At 41.4% G+C, this 18864-nt stretch overlaps 1 protein-coding gene across 2 annotated transcripts; it reads left to right on the top strand.

Moving 5' to 3' along the window:
• The first annotated feature begins 240 nt into the window (after positions 1-240).
• Positions 241-17474, top strand: TMEM43 (transmembrane protein 43). 2 transcript variants are annotated; one of them, XM_038408949.2, is made up of 12 exons: positions 241-442; positions 1390-1539; positions 3283-3417; positions 4308-4402; positions 7299-7348; positions 8734-8803; positions 10846-10916; positions 11134-11255; positions 12010-12084; positions 12177-12278; positions 14036-14153; positions 15333-17474. In XM_038408949.2, the coding sequence occupies exons 1-12, from the start codon at positions 431-433 to the stop codon at positions 15533-15535; spliced, it is 1203 nt and encodes a 400-aa protein (XP_038264877.1). In that variant the 5' UTR covers positions 241-430; the 3' UTR covers positions 15536-17474. The 2 variants fall into 2 exon arrangements, with proteins under 2 accessions (XP_038264877.1, XP_043375610.1); XM_043519675.1 differs by lacking the exons at positions 14036-14153; positions 15333-17474 and adding an exon at positions 12398-13852 and having other exon boundaries at positions 255-442.
• The last annotated feature ends 1390 nt before the right edge of the window (positions 17475-18864 follow it).

Genomic DNA, 18864 nt, shown 5'->3' with positions numbered 1-18864 from the left:
GTTAGGGAAGCGGGGGCCCCAGCTAGGACCCGGAGCTTTGCGGGCCACCCTTCTGCCTATCCCGGCGTGCTTTGCGTTTTGCCGCGCTTCTTCCAGAAACAGGACTGCATCTCCCATCGGGCCCTGTGACAGCGAGCTGTCCCGGCTCGGAGTCGCCTGAACCACCCTTCTCGCGCGCGTGGACTGCATTTCCCAGCATGCCTTACGGCGACACAGCTTGAAACTACATTTCCCAGCGTGCCCTACGCCAACTCTCAGTTGGGAACCACACTTCCCAGCATGCCTTGCCCTGGGCCGTAGCTGCCGGGCTAAAGTTCCGCGGGCAGCGTTGTGACCAAGGGCGGCAAGTTTCCGGCGGGGCGAGCTCAGCGCGGGTGTCCGTCTCTGCTGCGTGAGGCCGGGCTTGAGCCGCGCCCGGCTGAGGCTGAAGATGTCCGGGCATGTAAGTGTGTGTGAGTCCGGGCGGGGAGCCTGAGTCCGGGAATAACTCACCCCCCCTTCCCCCCCTACGGCCAGGGTTGCCCCGCTGCTGAATCGCCCCTGCCCGCTGGCTGCTTCTCCCTCCGGGGCGCGGTGGCACCTCGTAGCCTCCCCGCCCCTCTCCCGTGCGGTATTTTAACTGAGTAGCTTCATGGCGCTGCGGGAAGCGTGTGTGTGGTTGTGAGAGGCAGTTTGCATGTGGGATATAAAAACTGCGCTCTAGGCAATGCTCCGATTGGAACAGAAAGTGGTGGGATGGTCGCTCCCTTCCTGAGCAGTTTCTTTAAAAAAAAAAACATCCCCAAACCTGCAAATCTGATTTAGCTACCTAAAGCAATTATCAAACTGTTTCTAGCTATTCCTCACCACCAATATAAATACCGAGTGCCTCCACTCCAATATTAACTTGCTTTTAATCTGAAGACAATAGAATAATATTTGTTTAGATCAAATCAGCTGTCTGCCCTAGATGCTTCATAAGAGGGAGAGAGGTCTTTACTTTTGAAAAACATTCAGTTATTCCATAGTAATGTAAAATATGTGTTAGTCACAGCTCCACTTTTATATGGCAGGGACGCCAGGAATAGAATTGAACCTGCCAAGGCCCAAATATGTGATGTTGACACACAATGAGAAACCTAACAAAACATATCTCAGGCAGCTTTAAAGGATACACTGGGCTATTATTGTGTAAATTACCTTATTCAATAAACCTCCATTTATTTACAGTTTTTTCTGGTATAAATAACTAAAAGTAATAAAAGTGAGATGAGACAAATGTTTAACTGAGACAGAGATCAGGTTTGCTCTAAATCAGGAGATGTGCCTTTTAAACAAGGGACCCCGTGAGTGGCAAAGCAATTTCTGCCTTAGCTAAGAAATTATTTAGTGTTTGTTTTTCTTTATCAGTTCTCTGACACAAGCAGCAAGAAAGAACATGTTAAAATCACAAGTGAGCCCAAGCCAGGGTTTCTGGAGCGACTCAGTGACACTGCTGGAGGGATGCTAATTGGACTTGCGGCATTTTCTCTCTCTTTCTACCTTCTTTTTACCAATGAGGTAAGTGAAACAATATTGACTTTTGAATTTCTTTTGAAGTCCTTGTTCACCTCTATGCCCAAACTCCAGTGCTATTCAAGACAAAGTTCTTCTTGCTAAAATATTTGTAACACTATGTTGCTGAACTGTTCAGATTGTCTCCAAGATTCATTATTAATTTACACTTGAGAGGGGTGGCATGCATGTGGAGAGCCTGAATTGTAGCCTGATCCTTGGTCCTGTAACACCCCCTAGAAGGTGCGGGTGTTACAGGGGGATATGATATGGGATGGTAGAGCTGTATATGGAGATTTTTATCTAAAACTGAGTGTGGAGAATAGAGAGAGGATATGACTGAGTAAAATAAGATCCATTGGCAGAAGAGTGGATTGATTGGGAAGTGGGGGGGAAGGTGGGTCAACAGTACATGACAAGTGTGATTGGAAGAGTTTGCATGGACTTGCATGTGTCTGCTATGTGCTAGTGCACCTCATTTGTGTATGTAACTTCTGCTCCGTGCTGCACAGCTGAGAGGCAGTTGTAGTGAGGAGGGAGCTGATGTGCTGCTGGAGCACAGAATGAATCACTATTGCATATAGGAATTGGAGGTTGTCTAGCTGCCTTGTTTCACCAGTCTCAGAAAATGGCTTACCATCAGTGAGCAGGGGTGATCATTTTTATCCAGCCTGGTTTTTACTCTCTCATTGCTTCCTCATTCTCTTGGTGTATTGCAAGGCTAAATTTTCAGCTAGCTTCATTGTACTTGCATGAAAGGAACTTCATGCACCTAGCCAAACTGGGCAGATCTATTTTGACTCATTCCTAGGATGATCTTGGGCCCTGTCTTCTGCAAACATGCATGTTCTCAACTTTACTACCATGAGAAGTCCCATTGAAATCAACAGAACGACTCATGGTTGTAAAGTTAATTGCATGCATAAGAGTTTGTGGGATCGAGGCCATAATCTGTTATCCTGAAGATATTTATAGTTAGAGCTGGTTGGAAACTTTGGCAGGGGAGCAGAATTTTGTGAAATTTCATTGGATTTTCATCAACATTCTCTAACTATCACTATATAAATGAAGGAAGGGAACTCTTCACAGGTTTAGGAGATTGTAGGACAATGAACAATAATCTGAAAATAAGGGAAGAAAAAATTGCTAGATCATAAATCAGAACAATTGGACAGTGGAACAGACTCACGATGGTACCACCATTGCAGTCATTCAAAAACAGGTAAGGTAAAAGGTGAGGAATAATTTCAGGGTCCTAGCCTGCAACTTGTATGTGTCTGTAATGTCCATCAAAGTAATTGTGAGTGCTACATGCATAAAGATTGCTGGGTTGATCACTCATGCTAGTGTAAATCAGGAGCAGTTCTGTTCTGTTTTCTTCAGTAGAGCTACATGTGTGAGTAGTGGGTTGTTTTTTATTTTTTTTTAAAGGGTGGCACCTGTTATTGCTAGTCAGATTATCCCACAAAGTCTTGCTCATGGGAGTAATCCCTGTGCACATGAGTAGTTCCATTAATATCGTTGGGGTTAGTTTCACAAATAAGTACTACTCTCTTAAGTAAGTATCAGACATAAGATTGTGACAGCTGGGAAGTGCAGATGTGTTCCTTGGTTACATGCATGGAGGCTGAACCTATTAGCACTTAATGGAAGCTGTGGCCCCAACTCCTACTAAACTAACAGAAAGTGGCAGTGTGTGACTGTACCTCCACATGTTCTTTTTTTCTCTTTTTTTTTAATTGACTACAGGGACGAGCCTTGAAGACAGCCACTTCCCTTGATGAGGGGCTTTCTCTTGTGGTCCCTCTTGACAATATTCACAGCGTGTCCCAACAGAACGAGGGAAAACTAGTGCACTTGTCAGGTGCCCTTAGAACATCAAAGGTAAATAAACAATAGTTGGTTTGAAAATAATGCATATTATGAAATACTACTGTGGGCTGTACACTTCCCATCTGAAAATGTTCCTCCCCACTCCTGTGCTGTGTGTTTGGGAGCCAGCTGTGCATTCCTGAAGACACAAAGTCTTGAGGATCTTACGTTGCAGAGGCTGTGCATCTTCTGGTTATTCCAGAGATAGTGTTGTTGTTTGTCAGCTCTTTTTGCAAGAGAGAATGTGATGAAAAAGCAGCCAGCAAAAAAGAATAAAAGGTTCTCTTCAAGTGGGTTCATGCGTGGTTTAATGGTTAGAAATGTGTGCCAGGATTCCTGGTTTTATTTCCTTGCTGTGTCAATGACTTGCTGTCTCAGTTTCTTCAAGTCAAATTCACCAGTGGTATAAGCAAGTAGAGTGTAGTGCTCCCTTTTTAAAAAAGATTTGTACATCCTATCCATCACTGAGATATCTCTGTGGCTTCATGGAATTTCACATTCTTTTGACAGTGATAAATGTGGTGTCTCATCCACAAAATGTAGATACATTCTTATCATGTGATTTTGGGAAGCTTAGTTAATGTTTGTATAATTCTTCAAGATCCTCAGATGAAAGAAGCTACAGCATAGAAATGCAGAGTTCCTGATGCGTTGTTATACTTTTATTCCGTCGTCTGTCTTGCTGCATGTCACCAGGGCCTTTTTCTTTTAATTTTTATTTGAGTGTTTTTGAAGGAAAAATTTTACATGACACCCCCTTTACTTTTTTTCATCACAATAAACTGAGATTTCTCCAAGATAAATTCACAAGTATCTGCTCTGCTGGAATCAATAATGAAAAGTTGGAGTTATCTGAGATACAGCTTTTTAGACTGACTTGTATTTTATTTATATCCTAATAGCCTTTGTTTGATCCCAGCTATGGGCTCTCCATCCACGCTGTCAAACTGAAACGTCAGGTGGAAATGTATCAGTGGGTAGAATATGAAGACTCCAAGTAAGTCGTAGGCTCGTTATTTTTACTTCTTACCAGAATCCAATCACAATTTAAGGAAAAGATGCTGGCTAATTAACGTTTTTTGTGTGTGTTTTTTGGGGGGGAGAGGGAGGGGTGTAACATGATGACCCAAGAGCCCTTGAGTTTTCATAGTTTCCTTTAATTTTCCCTACATTTAATTTTGGTTTAGTGATTCTGGCCCCAATCCTGTAATGAGCTCTATGCGGGTGGACCCCATTGCAGGAGCAGAGTCTAAGAGAATCCCAACAACCTCTAGCAGTAGGTGAAATCTTTTCCCACCCCCAACCTCATATAATACTATATCAGACCTCTTGCAATCGAAGATACACCTTCTATTTTCTGATACAATTCCATAGGCTCCTGGAATATTAATTTGTTGTAGGCAATGTCAGTAGAATCTATACATGCATAATTTATTATAATTTACAAAAACAGTTGAATACACTTTTTTTTTCTAAAAAGTATAGAAATCAGTTATAATTTTTTTTAAAAGTGGCACTAAGGATTGTACAGACTGATCAATGTGGATGTGCCCCTGCGGAACCCTGCTGACTCCCATGGATCTCTGTGGCTCAGTATTGCCTAGGACAGGGGTGGCCAACCTGAGCCTGAGAAGGAGCCAGAATTTACCAATGTACATTGCCAACGAGCCACAGTAATATGTCAGCAGCCCCTCATCGTCCCCCCGCCCCCACTTCCAGCGCCTCCCGGCAGCCCCGCCAATCAGCACCTCCCCCGCCCTCTCGATTTGCTGTTTTGTGGCATGCAAGAGGCTGGGGGAGGAGCAAGGGCACAGCAGGCTCGGGGAGGGAGCAGCCTGTGGCAGAGCTAGGGTTTGAGCAGTGAGCACCTCCGGGCACGTTGGAAAGTCGGTGCCTGTAGCTCCAGCCCCAGAGTCGGTGCCTATACTAGGAGACGCATATTAACTTCTGAAGAGCCACATGTGGCCTAGGACTGTTCCCTGCATTGATCATTTTGTAGCCCATAATCTCGGAGCATTTGCTCCTGATGTCTTAAGTTTTTTTTTAAGCATAAAGTCTAGCTGCAGAGTATAGAACACTTTCTGGTATCACCCTGCTGAACCCTCCCCACAGTTGAGCTCTCAAACTCCAGAATGGAAGCACAAGCTCATTTTTGACCTCCTTCGCCAAAAGGTAAACGCATTTTAAATGGCTTCTGCTGGATCTGGAAATCTCTCCATGTTAAACGTAGATTCTTCCTTTCCTCCCCTCAAGCTCAATAATGATGAACTTTCTTAGAACAAATAAAACCCACAATTTAAAATGTGAATTCTGTGGTAAACTACAGCCCTTGATCATTGGCTGGAATGCAATGAATGGGTAACTAGGTGAAACTTAAACAGATTAGATGATATAAGGGTCCCTTCTGGCCTTAAAATCTATGGAAGTGTCTAGTCAATACCATGATCTTAACATAACCTAAAATGTTTTAAAATATATTTAGTATGATATACTGGTTAGAACAGAGGCCTGAGAATCCAGATTCATGGGTTATATTCTCAGCCCTGCGAACAGCCAGTAACTCAGTATGTGGCCTTGGGCTAATCACTTAATTTCCTCTGTCTCAATTTGCCCATCTATAAAATGGCTACACAGGAAAAACAGTGTCTGAATTTGGGATTATCCAAACTTCTTCTACCCCTCCCCCATGCAACTTCAACAGTCATATAAAAACAAAATTAATTTCTGTAAATTCCAGTTTCTTGAATGTCTCAGGGTCATCCAAAACTTCCAGTTCATTGGAGTTTGTCTGTAATAATCTTAGTGGTACCTTCCTCCCAGTGGGCTGTGCAGCTTTCAAGAGTGAATGTAGGAAAGGTCTTAGCTGCTTTGCTGACAGGTGCAATAGAAGAGCAAAGCAAAATAAGAAGAGCAAAATAATAATGTTGTTGTTTGTTTTTTTATTAATTATTTTACTGACATTAAACAACAACACATAATTTGTTATAATAAAAACCTCGTAATGGACGTCTGTAGCTTTGGGTGTGGAATCAGGACTCACTGTTTGGGAAACTGTTATCATAACACATAGAAAACAATCATCTAGAAAATTTTGAAGATGCAGAAAACAAGAGGTCCCCAATTTAGAGAGAGTCTGCATTTACGGCACTGTGTAAAGTACAGGCACCACACATGTAGCTATGCACCGCAGTGAAAGGCAGGCTACATCCGCACTTGTCACTGCAGTGTGTAGCATGCCACAGTGCAGGGCTTCAGCAGCAGGGAAAGGCTCTGGTAGTTCCCCTCTGCCAGAGCCTTTCCCCGCTGCCAGAGCCTTTCACTACAGGAGGGAAAGGCTCTGGCAGCAGGGAGGCAGCAGTGTAGACCCAGGAGGCACTGGTTGGGTGTGGTATAGAGCTGTGTAGGGTCTATTCCTGAACCCTACAGTGTGTAAGAATCTCTGCCCTACTCGCCAAAGTTGTGCCTCACTGTCTACTCTGCTATTTATACCTGTGCTAGTTGGGTACTGTCTCTACTCTAGAGTAGGTGTCTGTACTCTACACCCGGCCATAAGAGTAACTACCTATAATGTGCATATGATGCTAATGCCAGTAAGAGTCCTTGGTTTAGGGCAGAGGTTCTCAGTCCTTCCCATATTGGGCTCCCCGCCACTAATCTAGTGGACACCTCCCTTCCAGTTAGCTATATGGGAAGGGCAGGGTGTGTGCCACTTCATGATACCTGATTGCAGGATCCCCCCGACCTTGCTGTTCAGAATCCATTATTTAGGGAAATGTTGACTTCATTCTAAAGATAAGTTTTGGCTTGTGCTTTGTTTCCCATGGGCTTCCTGTATGTTTCACTTGTGCTGTGGGCCCTGTCCTGACCTTCATGCTGTGTGTTTTCTTCTGCAGAGAATATGAGGAGAACGGTGAAGTTAAGAAAGAAACAAGATATTCGTATAGTAAGTTCATCAGTGCACAGTACAAAAGCGCTTCTCCCCCTTTGAATTCAAAATGGGGTTTGCATGCTGCTTTAAAAATAAGTCCTATAGTACCCTGCTAGGACGAGAGGAAAGGGGTTTGGGGGAACAGGGAAAGATTTATTCCATGCTCCCTTAGCAAATGGCAGAGACTTTGTTCCATGAGGTAATTGAGATAGGGACCAACTGGGACACTGTTCATGAATAATCTAGAAATCCCCAAATGTCTTCAGGCTTGGATAGTCCGAGTGGGTGACTGGGAGGAGTGGCATGTATATTTCATACTCTATGCTCAACATATTGAGAGACTGCGCTGGCACTGGTATCAGCCAGTGGAAACGCCCAGTATTTTGAGTGCCTCCGCCTTTTGACAAGCATTTGGCAAAAATTATAATGCCCATCTGGCAGAAGCAGTAGAGAGGATTATTTCCCTCCTATTCTGAGCTACCCGATGGTAGAAAACAAATACTCTTGAGTCATCACATCTCAGGAGATTAGTCTCTGAGCCTCATTTGTCCCCGATTCAAGCACATGGGCATGTAATGTGGGTATGTAACAAGCCATGTGCATGATTATAAAAAATACCATCAGCCTGTTGGAATACAGAGCTCCCTGCTATGGAGATATATCAGGAACAGAACTGGTGGCTGTGAGCTAAAGGAGTTGCCCTACGTTAGAAGGGAACTAATATAGACTGGACTGGTGTATTCCATCCAATAGTTGTCAGTAGGTCACACAGGAGAGCATTCCATGCAAGCACCCTCACTTCACCGTTTAATGAGGATCCCTTACTTTGTCTTTGTCCCTGCATGGAAATATGGAGCTTTCCTTATTTAGCAGATGAGCTACACAAAGAAGAGGGAAGAGATGATAATGCTGCAGGAGTAAGAAGGAAGCTGCCAGAGCCAGCGCTGAAAATCTCAAGAAGCTGCTTTGTGAAGACAGTAGCACAACATTGTGTCCTATTGGGGCTTCTTCCCCTCTCTGTCTGCTGTATCACCACACTAAAGCAGCTTATTCCAGCAGAATAGTTATCCCTTTCTCAGCTAGCCAGAAATCTCCAAGTGATGGGAACCAGGGGTGGAATCCTGGCTCCACTAAAGTCAGTCTGGGAACTCCCATTGACTTTAGTGGCTTTCACACCAGGTAGCTTTTCCCTAAATCCTTCCATTCCTTTATAAATATGTCATGAGATGCAGGTGTATATATGGTACCTTTTTAAATATATCTTGGTGTAAAGAATGTTACTGCAAGCATAAGGCACGTTGCCTAAAACTTGTCAGTCCTTCTGTAGCATTTAAGCAGAACATTCTTGATTTTAGTGTTTTTAACTCTTCTCTTCCCAACTTCTATCCCATTTTCCTTAGACACTGAGTGGAAATCAGAAGTTGTGAACAGCAGAAACTTTGATCGAGAGATTGGCCATAAAAACCCCAGGTAATTCTGACTTCTGTAAGATAATATTTTGAATTTGATACCCATGCTAACTGACTAATCCTTACAGCACTCTGTGAGGTAGGTGAGAATTATAGCTATTTTATAGGTGGGGAAACTGAGGTACAGACAGGGTGGGGGAGGGGATTTGCCCAAGGGTACCACAGTGAATCAACAGTGGGGCCAAGATTAAGTTATTTATATTATAGCTAATAATTAATAGGCAGGGGTCTTCCTGACTTCCAACTGTATTCTTGTGCCTCTGGAGTGTGCTGCCTCCAAGTAGGAAAACTAGAAAGGATTCCTTTCTGACTTTCATAATCCATCAATGAAGAATGGAGCTATTAAAAATACAAAAATAGAATGACATCCCATGTGATTGTCATGCCAGATGCAATAGTGCATGCATCTTTTGACAGCGCATATGCAAGATCACAGACTTGTTTGTGTCAATCACTCAAGGCATAATTTATTTTTAATTACTCCCTGCTGCCACATTTTGACTTATTAACTTTTTAGTTATTCTTGTAAGATCCTTGGGGCAGGGACCTTCTTTTTGTCCTGTGTTTGTACAGTGCCTAGCACAGTGGGGTTCTGATTTACAAACTCCTAAGCACTATGGTAATACAAATAATATTCCATATAGGTTCTTATACCACCCTCATCATGGTAGTATCTGAGCATTTTCCAGTGGTGCGATGTGGCAAAGAATGCCTATAAGGATAGGTGGGAAAACTGGCATTTGGGGTTTTGAAAAATCTCTGCATCTTTGCTTTGGAGATTTGGACTTTCACAAATGTCCCATAAACTGAAGCATTTTTATGCAAGTGGAATTTTGTTTCCAATATATTCAATGTATTTTTAACAAATTTGCACCCTGAGCAATGCAAATCACTTGGAGCTGTTTAGAAAACATGGCAGGGTGGAGGGACTGTTGTGTGTTAGTTTTTCCTTTATTTTTATTGAGATTTTCCAACCAGATCTACCATTAAGATTATTATTTGAAATCAAATCACATTCTGCTTCTAGGGCTGCCACAGGAATAACAATAAAATATGTAGCAGCCCAGAGTCAAATGGTGCAAACCATAAAAGCTGTGAATGCCATTGTAAGTGAGTTACATGCCTGACTTAAACCAACCGATTTGAACACTAAAATTTACAGCTCGTGCCTTTCTGATGAGAACCTATGTCTTTCAAGTCAGTTCTAAATGTGTCAAAATGCATTATCCCCTCATTAGCTATTACAAATGTAAGAGAGACTCAAATTCTAAGAAACAGTTTGTAGGGAAAAGATATGGCCTTTGAATTTATTCTTTCTTTTGTAGGATGGCGCTCTATCTGTATATATCTTGGACTTTGATCCTTCAAACACTTATACATGTTGTTTGCTTTACAGCCATGAGTTATCAATGGAACTACTTATGGTAGTAAAATTAAGCACCTGTAAGTGCTTCCAAAACTACTGGGGCTTCAGCTACTACTATTACTTGATTTTGGTTTTTATGTACCAACTTGAGGAGATTTCTGATAGAGGGCTCTTTAATTTACCAGACACAAAGGCATAGCAAGATCCAGTGGCTGGAAGCTAAAGCTAGGAAAATTCAGACTTAGAAATAAGATTCATTTTTTTAAACCATGATGGTAATTAATCCTTGGACCAAGTTACTTAGGGATGTGATGGATTCTTCATCATGTGAAGTCTTAAATAGTTTTCTAAAAGAGATGATCTAGCTCAACTAGAAGTTGTGGGCTAGATGTGAAAAATCACCTGGTATAATTCTCTGACCTGTTATGCAGGAATCAGACCAGATGATCATAATTGCCCCTTCTGACCTTAGTAACTATTAATGGTCCTATTACTGTAGTATCTGAGCACCTAATAATCTTTTAATTAACTCACTGGTACACTCTCACACTCACAGGTTTTTGTGTCTGTCTGTCTGTCAGCATGGATCAGTATTTTGTGCTTCTGCGTATTCTATGTTGTTGGTCAAGAGTGTGCTCATAATACTAGAATTTATACAGAGATTTCTTTTCCCCAAGTGCCATGGCTGTGGAATCTTTCACAGCAATTGCTCCTGATGTCCAGGTGGGCAGTTTCTTTCTTTCAAAAGGTAAGGGATGTTTTTTACTTATTATAACAAATACATACTGGGTCAAGTTCATCATTGGTGTAACACCATTAAGCTCATTGGAATTGCACTGCAGATGGCTTTTGGTTCATTATCTTTTGGGATGGCAGACTTTTAAATGGCAGTCTAGGGCTAACACAATGGATCCTGAAGTCAATGTGCCACCTGAGACCTACATTTGGATCTTTATTCTGCTCAGGTCTTATTGAGAAAATTGACAGTTTTAAGCAGATGAGCCTGTCGAAACTGGAGGATCCGCATGCTGACATCACTCGAAGAGAAGATTACTTTTATCACAGCGAGAATCCCAGGCGTCCAGAAGTAAGATGAAAGGGCTTTGCAGAGATCATCAAGGCAGCAACTAAAATCTATTCAATAAAGAAAAAGTAGGGTTTTATCCTGCAAGCTGCACACCACTCTCATCTCCCATTGAAATCAGTGGAAGTCATAGTGCTGAGCAGCTTGCCAACTTAGCTCTGACTGCAGAGCTAATGGAAGAGTGATTAATTTCTGTATATCAAACGAGCTTCTTATCCTGCCCTTACCCTCCTCTTTCTCTTCTTGAGTGGTCTTCTTCCTGTATGTTAGACTGACAGGCTAAGAAGATGCTTTTAAATGGAACGAAACAGGAGCAGGGCTACTTCTGTTCTCACATAGGTGGGTTTCATCGGTGTCTAACTGGTCTGTCTGAGTTAGGTCTGCTCAGTGCAAGTGAACTGAACGCAGTAATGAGTGAGCCAGGTCACGGCTGGCTGGCACTGCCTGCCTGTGGCTGAGGATAGCTAGCTGTAACTCGCTTTGGGAGCCCGTCCTTGCCACTCCTAAATCAGACAGGGGAAAGTGGCATAAAGCTTGCTTTCCTTTGGGACTTGAGTTGTGCTGTCTATGCAGCCCTCCCCTTCTGCCAACCCAGTCTGGAAAAATCACAACCCAGGAATCCTACCTGGCTGTCTCATATGCTGGTGCAAAGCCTTATGGCACAGCATCCTCCCATGACATTCCCATGCAGAGTGGCTTCATTGGGAATCTTTTGTTGAAGTAAATCTTTATTAACTTGTGATTTCCGTATTTCCAGGTGGGAGACCTTCGTGTTTCATTCTTCTATGCGGGTCTGAGCAGAGACAAGTCCCACCTGGGCCCAGCAGATGTGGTAAATCTTCAGGTTCTCCAGTGATTTGCTCCCTAAGGCCCCAGTGCTGTAACAAGTAAAGCTCTTTGATTGGTTCCTCTGCCTCTTGTAAGGTGTCTGTGATTGCTCGTCAGCGAGGGGACCAGTTGGTTTCATACCAAACCAAGTCTGGAGACGTCCTGCAGGTTCTTTATCCTGGCGATCTCTCTGCTGAGGTGAGTTATCCCACAGCATGAGTAAACTATTGGAGACAGCTGGCACTGAAACTGGAGGAGGTTGCAAGAAGCAGGGAATGGGACAGTGAGTTTCCTCCCTCTTCATGTTTCATTTGCAGGGGAAAGATTGGGTGGTAAGTTACCAGTCTGATGCTGGACAGAGGAAATCTGGTATGAGTATTGCCTCTTCTGTCTCTAATCTCACTGCTGGAAGGCAAGACAGTTGTGAGCCTGTGTCCACCTCCCTCATCCCCTAACCTTGACTTTGCTTCAGAAGAATGTAAAGGCTGTGTACTCTTACCCTATCAGCAGTAGCCAGTTTGGCTGTTTCATTCCTGCTCATTAAAGTGTGATTTGTGGCAAAAGTTACCACCCAAAATATCTTCCTTCTGCTACTGCTTACTTCTGCTATAAATGAGAGAGCGACTGTGGGTACAGTAATATCTGTTATTGGACCGAAGATATTACCTCACCCACCTTGCCTCTCTCACATCGTGAGACCACTACTACTAGCTATCAGCTACAACAACTCTGTGGTAAATGGCATTCTTTGTCCCCCCCATTGTTTGCCATCTGTTTTTCATGATCACCCAAATACTTTCTAAAGGTGATATTTTAAAATAAGTTAGTTCTTTAATTAAAGCCTGTAATTACATCCTCACCCCTCCCAAAATCCATCCTTTTAAGGGACCTAAAGGTTTGAAATACAATTATTGTTAGTACAGTTAGGTGGGAACCCTCAGGCAATTAACTAGGTTCCAATAAACCCTGCATGTTCCAGCAGTTTGATTCGGTTGGCTTCCATTAGTGATTATTTTGTGCCCTGCTGCAAAGATCCTTGATGCCAAGTATTTGAGTTCCCAAAAGCTGGTGAACTAGCTCTTGCTTCAGGCTGGTCTTGAAAGAGATAAGAAATAGTAACAACTTTTGTTATAAGATGTGACCCTTAATATATTTTTACTTCAGCAGAAACTGAGATACCACCAATGTAGAGAGTGGTTCAAATAGGATACAAGTAGTTTCCAGGAGGTGTCTTCCTACTATAAATTTTTTATAAGCAGTTGCAGAGCACCTCAAAGCATGTATGAACTTAATTCATTAATGTTGTACATGTGGTTCTGAAAATCTCCTTTACTAAAACTGTTTGCTATGCAGTGTCTTGTTTTTGAAACATGCCCAAATTTCTAGTCAGCAGAACACGTGTATCTCTTCTGAATAAAAACAACACAATTAATTAATATGCAGATCTTCTACAATTTTCCCTGGTCCCAGTGCAGGTTGCTGATTTTAGTGCATGTATTTGGATAAGGAGAGAGAGAAGGCAGCAATCTTTACAGAGGTGTAAACGACTATTTAATAAAAAACTAGTGTGTCTGATTCTTCCTTGGTAGGGAAATGGATGCTCCTTATTTGAGTTCATCAGCAACACTTGTTCACTTTTCAGGTGTGTCCTCACCTTTAGTCACAAGGTGTGATAGAAAATGTTGTGGGCCAAGTTAGGACTCCACCAAGATGCCCTTGGCCCTGCCCTTTGGCCACTGCTGTAACATGTTGGGCTGCTGTTGAGGGAGGGGGAAAAAGTCACACTTTTAGTGGCCAAGATAGTATTGCAAATGGCTCTGTATCTCTTGGGAACCATTAATATTTATAAGCATGATCCCCTGTGATGTATTTATTCATAAGGTTCAGGAAGCAGCAGGATTTGGGGCTTGAAGGAACCCAGAAATGGGCAATGTATAACAGTGTTTGGGTTTCAGGAGGTGTTTCAAAAAGAGCATGAAAGTAACACCATGAAGACCTGGGGTCTCCGTGCAGCTGGCTGGCTGGCGATGTTTGTAGGCATCAACCTTATGACCAGAATCCTTCACACTTTGGGTAGGTCTGTTACTAGAAACAGAGCTTGGATTAGAGACGGGACCTGACTCAAAACGCTGGATCCTAGTGACAAAATGACCAAAACACAAAAATTAATTTTTTGGCGGGTGCAGAATTTGAATCTGGATCTGAACTTTGCAACTGGCCTCTAAATCGATAAAGATCAGAACCAAAATCCCAGATCCAAACATCTGCTTTGTGGATGTATGAAATCTGGATCAGAACTTTGAGACTTGAACCCATGTAATTTGAAATGTGGATTAGGTCACAATTCGTAGTCTTGTCTCTGTCTAGTCCCCAGCGGATGCTTACCCTGTGCTTGTGATAACACAAGCTGGGCAGGTTCTTTAAAGACTTTCCCCATGCAGCTCTATCAGACCTGTTATTGTTTCCAAATACAGAACTGCTATGTACCTGAAGTCTGAATTGTTGTGATTTGTATTGCAGTAATGCCTTGAGTCCCAGGCCACCACTGTGCTAGGAACTGTACAGACATCGAACTAAAAAATGGTCCTTGAATTATTTGTATTTAGTTTAAGGCAAATCTTACAAGAAGAAACTTGGCAAAAGAGCGTTTTTTACATTAAACTTATATAAATTGAATTCCAGAGCTACCTCTTGCTCTGAAATAGCACCTATCCCATATTTTGAGAAAAACATTCACAATGCTTAGGACTCTTCAGAGAAGTTTATGCAATTTCCAGTTCTCAGTGAAATGTGACCAGTTATACCTAGTGTTTCCTCTTGTGACTTTCACACACACCTATCCTACGTATTTATACATAAGCAGAAAGATGGCCTTGTAGCTAAGGGACAGGCTCGGCCATTAGGAGGCTTTGGATTCTATTCCCAGCTCTGCTATACGTTACTGTTGTATCGTGGAACTGGTATTTAACTACTTTCCCCTATCTGAAGAGAAGGGGAATGACACTTAACTGCCTCCCAGAGATGCTGAGGCTTTGCTTGTCCGTGTTTGTAAAGTGATCTGAGATCCTCTGATTGAAAGGACTGTGGAAAGACCTTATCCATTGTTCATTGAAATGGATGGGAGTCTTTTCATGGATTTCACTAGCTCCTGGATGTGGACTCTAACCACAAATTTTTAGCAGTATAAAATCTTACAGCTGTTCACACTGTCAAATGTTTCATTTTCTGTTTAATTCTTCTTCCCACCCACAGTGGATTGGTTTCCTGTTGTTCGAGATCTGGTTAATATTGGACTTAAAGCTTTTGCTTTTTGTATAGCCACCTCACTCTCCCTGCTAACTATTTCTGTGGGGTGGCTCTTCTACCGCCCATTCTGGGCTCTACTGATTGGGTTGCTGTCTGCTGTTCCTATTGTGATTGCAAAATCCCGGGTTCCACCAAAGAAGCATCAGTGAAGATGGAAGAATTTTTTTTTTCCTCCCCTTGCACTTGAACTGTTTTTTTTTTAACCCTTTGAATCCTAGTGCATTTATCATGTTTCAAGCTATTACGACATGCTTAAGGCACATTTACAGTTCAGAATCTTACTCCCTGCACCAGAGAGTCCAGTAGGAGACCAAGGTGCAATTTTTTTGTATGCTTATTACACATCCATGGGAAAATGTAACTGTAGAAGCTGCAGTTTGGAGTGAGTGATATTCTGTGTATTTAGAGGAGGAAGTAGCATTTGTTAACTATTTGCCAATCCTTACTTATTAAAAGAGCAATGGTGTGTGCTATCCACAGGGAACAGGGACAAATTTAATTATGCGATCCAGGATGTGCAATCTCTACCAGATTGTGTGTGCCTGCCTCTCATTTAACTATTCCCTCTATTTTCTTATGTACACAGAGAAATATACTTATGTTGAGTGTTTTGAAGTGCATGTTCATAGACAAAATGTTGCTTTCACATGAGTGAAAGCTGTGTTACGCATTTAATTTGTTTTCAGTAGTTAGAAAACCAGGTATAAGGTAGAAGCTTTTCAAAAGTAACTAGGGATTTTGGCTGCTCCATTTACCTTTTAAAGGGGCCTGATTTTCAGAAAGGGATGAGCCTTCACCAAATCAGAACCCTTGAAGCGGTCTCATTTGGGCACCTAAAATTGCTAGCATGTCTACCTTGTTTTGTAAAACTTTAAAACAGATTTAAAATTTCATCTGCTTAAAGGGATAGTCTAAAGTCAAATCATAATGGGTTGAAACTAAGAACTGATATAACATGTAAAACTAATGTAAACTCCTGTACTTAAACTGATGTATTATTTCCCCCTTTATTTTGTTCATTTCATTTAGTTTGGCTAATGAAAGATGCATGAGAAACAAACTGAGCACTTGTATAAGCTGTAGTGTTTGGATTTAAACACTCTCCTTCGGGGTTTGCAACTGCCTCAGACTTAAACCTTAGTTGAAATTAAATCATTAAATTGGTTAATGTTTTGTAAACCTAAATGTTAGGCTTTGTCATGTTAGGGGGAGAAGCAACTCTACATCTAACCTCTCACCAATTCATGTTTGTTTTCTGCTAACACCAGTACTTATGTTTTTGGAACCCCTTTTGTATTATTTTTAAAAGTGTATTTGCTCCTAACACCTTGGGGCTGCCTTTTAGCCTGCTTTTTCCTGTGCTTCCACTTTTGTAAGAGCAACTGATGTTTAAGAAGAATACCTAATCCCATGCACAAAGCAGGAATGTGGTAGCTCATTGACCTCAACCTTGATTTTCAAAATCTTATCCCTTAAAGTCCAGTTAAAAACTTCAAGAAAGCTTCCTTCCCCTTGCTTCCTTTATTTTACTTGAATATATCTAAGAAGGGGCTTTTGTTTGTTCAGGATCTTAAACAGGAGAAACTACACCAAAGCTGAGGAATGTGGAAGGTATAGTCCTTAAATCCACTTAACACATACAGTCAACATGTTTTAAGGAATCAGACCATCTAATTTTAAAATCAGTTACTATACAGTATACTATACAGTATAGTTACCAAGATTAGCATTAGTAACTTATCTAATAGCCCAAGGACTATTTAAAAGTTGACTACAAGATGAGAATCCAAGTCTTTAGTGATGGGGCAATTTTTGAATTTTTTTTTTTTGCACAAAACTATTAAAGAATGGCTTGTAAAATATAACTTTGGACAGTTGCTACTTCTTGAATGAACAATAGTTAAGCAATGTCCTTTTATTCCTGTTGGTATCCAGTCATTGTCAGTTCAGTTTCAAGTCTCTAGGGCCCTAATCTGCCCCCAAACTTAAACCCCAACCAGCATTCAGCTACTGTACAATGGAGACTCTTGAAATAGTTTTCTATGGGAGTACTGAACTTTTGTATGTTTTATTAAAAAAATTCTCAGATGGTGTGTGTGTTTGGGTTTTGTAACTGGGCTTTGATGCTAAAGGTGCTGTACTACAGCTGCTCTGAACTCTTCTGGAGCCTATTAAATACAGCAAGACATACAGCTTTTAGTTCCTAGACAAACCAGCTCCCTATTAAAACTACACTGAGAATAAGGCAACTGTTTAGTTGTAGATTTGCATTCAAATATTTCACTATCAGGAACATATCACTGTTCATATTACCTGAATTACTAGTATCCACGGTAAGGTACTTTATATATAAAAGGCAGCCCAGTGGAGTGGTTTTAGAAGAGCACTAGAACTTGAAGACATGTTCTGGTTCCTAGTTTGCCAGACTTGCTGTGAGCAAGTTGCTTAAACCTTGACATACATTTCCTTATTTAACTGCAGCAACATTCCTACCTCCACAACCCTTTGAAAGACATTATACAATGGAACTAGAACTATTATAATGGTTCTAGTTCCACTGGATTAAATTAAGAGCTTTAGGCTTAATTATACAATCAGAACAATTTTAAGTATGTGTCCACAGCAGCTTACTTTACACACACAAATAATGTGAAGCAAAACTCCATGTTACCAGAGGTGCATTTTCTTTCTAAACAACATAACCAGAATTGGTGCTTTTATTGCATATATACAACAAAGGTTTCTATAGGTAACAACTGCAGCAATTAAATTTCTCTTATGTTGGTTGTACAGGATAGGAACCTCCACCAGTGATACAGTCCAAAATTCAATTTACATGAAGCTCTGTTAGATATTGGTTGACCATGCAATGGATTCTATAGTCTTCTATTTATGCCTAGCTGTTACTTAATTTCAGACCCATTTAAATTAATGGAAAGACTCACAAATTTCAGTGAGTTGGATTCTGGTCCTTACCCTGAACCATTTTCAGTGTATGAGCACAACATATTGCACAAGAGGACCCAGACCTGAAGGGACCCTCTGGTAATTACTGCAGTATTGTCAAATCTTGCAATACCTAGAGTTTTTCTTGAAGCCTCAGCTGCAGTCAAGTACTTACCTGAGAATCTCAGCTTTCATTAAAAAAATGTCTAGTCTTTGTTTAAACAAAGCTTAACATGAACCCTAAAAGCTCAAAACAGAATGTAAACAAATCCAAATTTACCCATTTTGAACACTTAGGACTGGTGATACAGCTGCTGTAATATAAAAATGACAACTAAGCTGTCTGAGGTCACTGCTTTTTTCCTTTAATAATTGTTCTTTGGGAATACAGATAAATGCACTAAAGAATGACCCATGGAAATAACAGGGACCATGCACAGGATTGGTCTTTGCAAACACTTTATTTTTTTTTTCCAAAAATTCAGTATGAAAATATTTTTCTAAATATACATAAGTACTAAAGCTTTTATTC

This window comes from Dermochelys coriacea, chromosome 7 (genome assembly GCF_009764565.3).
Source record: "Dermochelys coriacea isolate rDerCor1 chromosome 7, rDerCor1.pri.v4, whole genome shotgun sequence".
In the NCBI taxonomy this organism is placed as follows: domain Eukaryota; kingdom Metazoa; phylum Chordata; order Testudines; family Dermochelyidae; genus Dermochelys; species Dermochelys coriacea.
The sequence above is the reverse complement of the archived record's forward strand: the minus strand, read 5'-3'. Positions and strand labels throughout refer to the sequence as shown.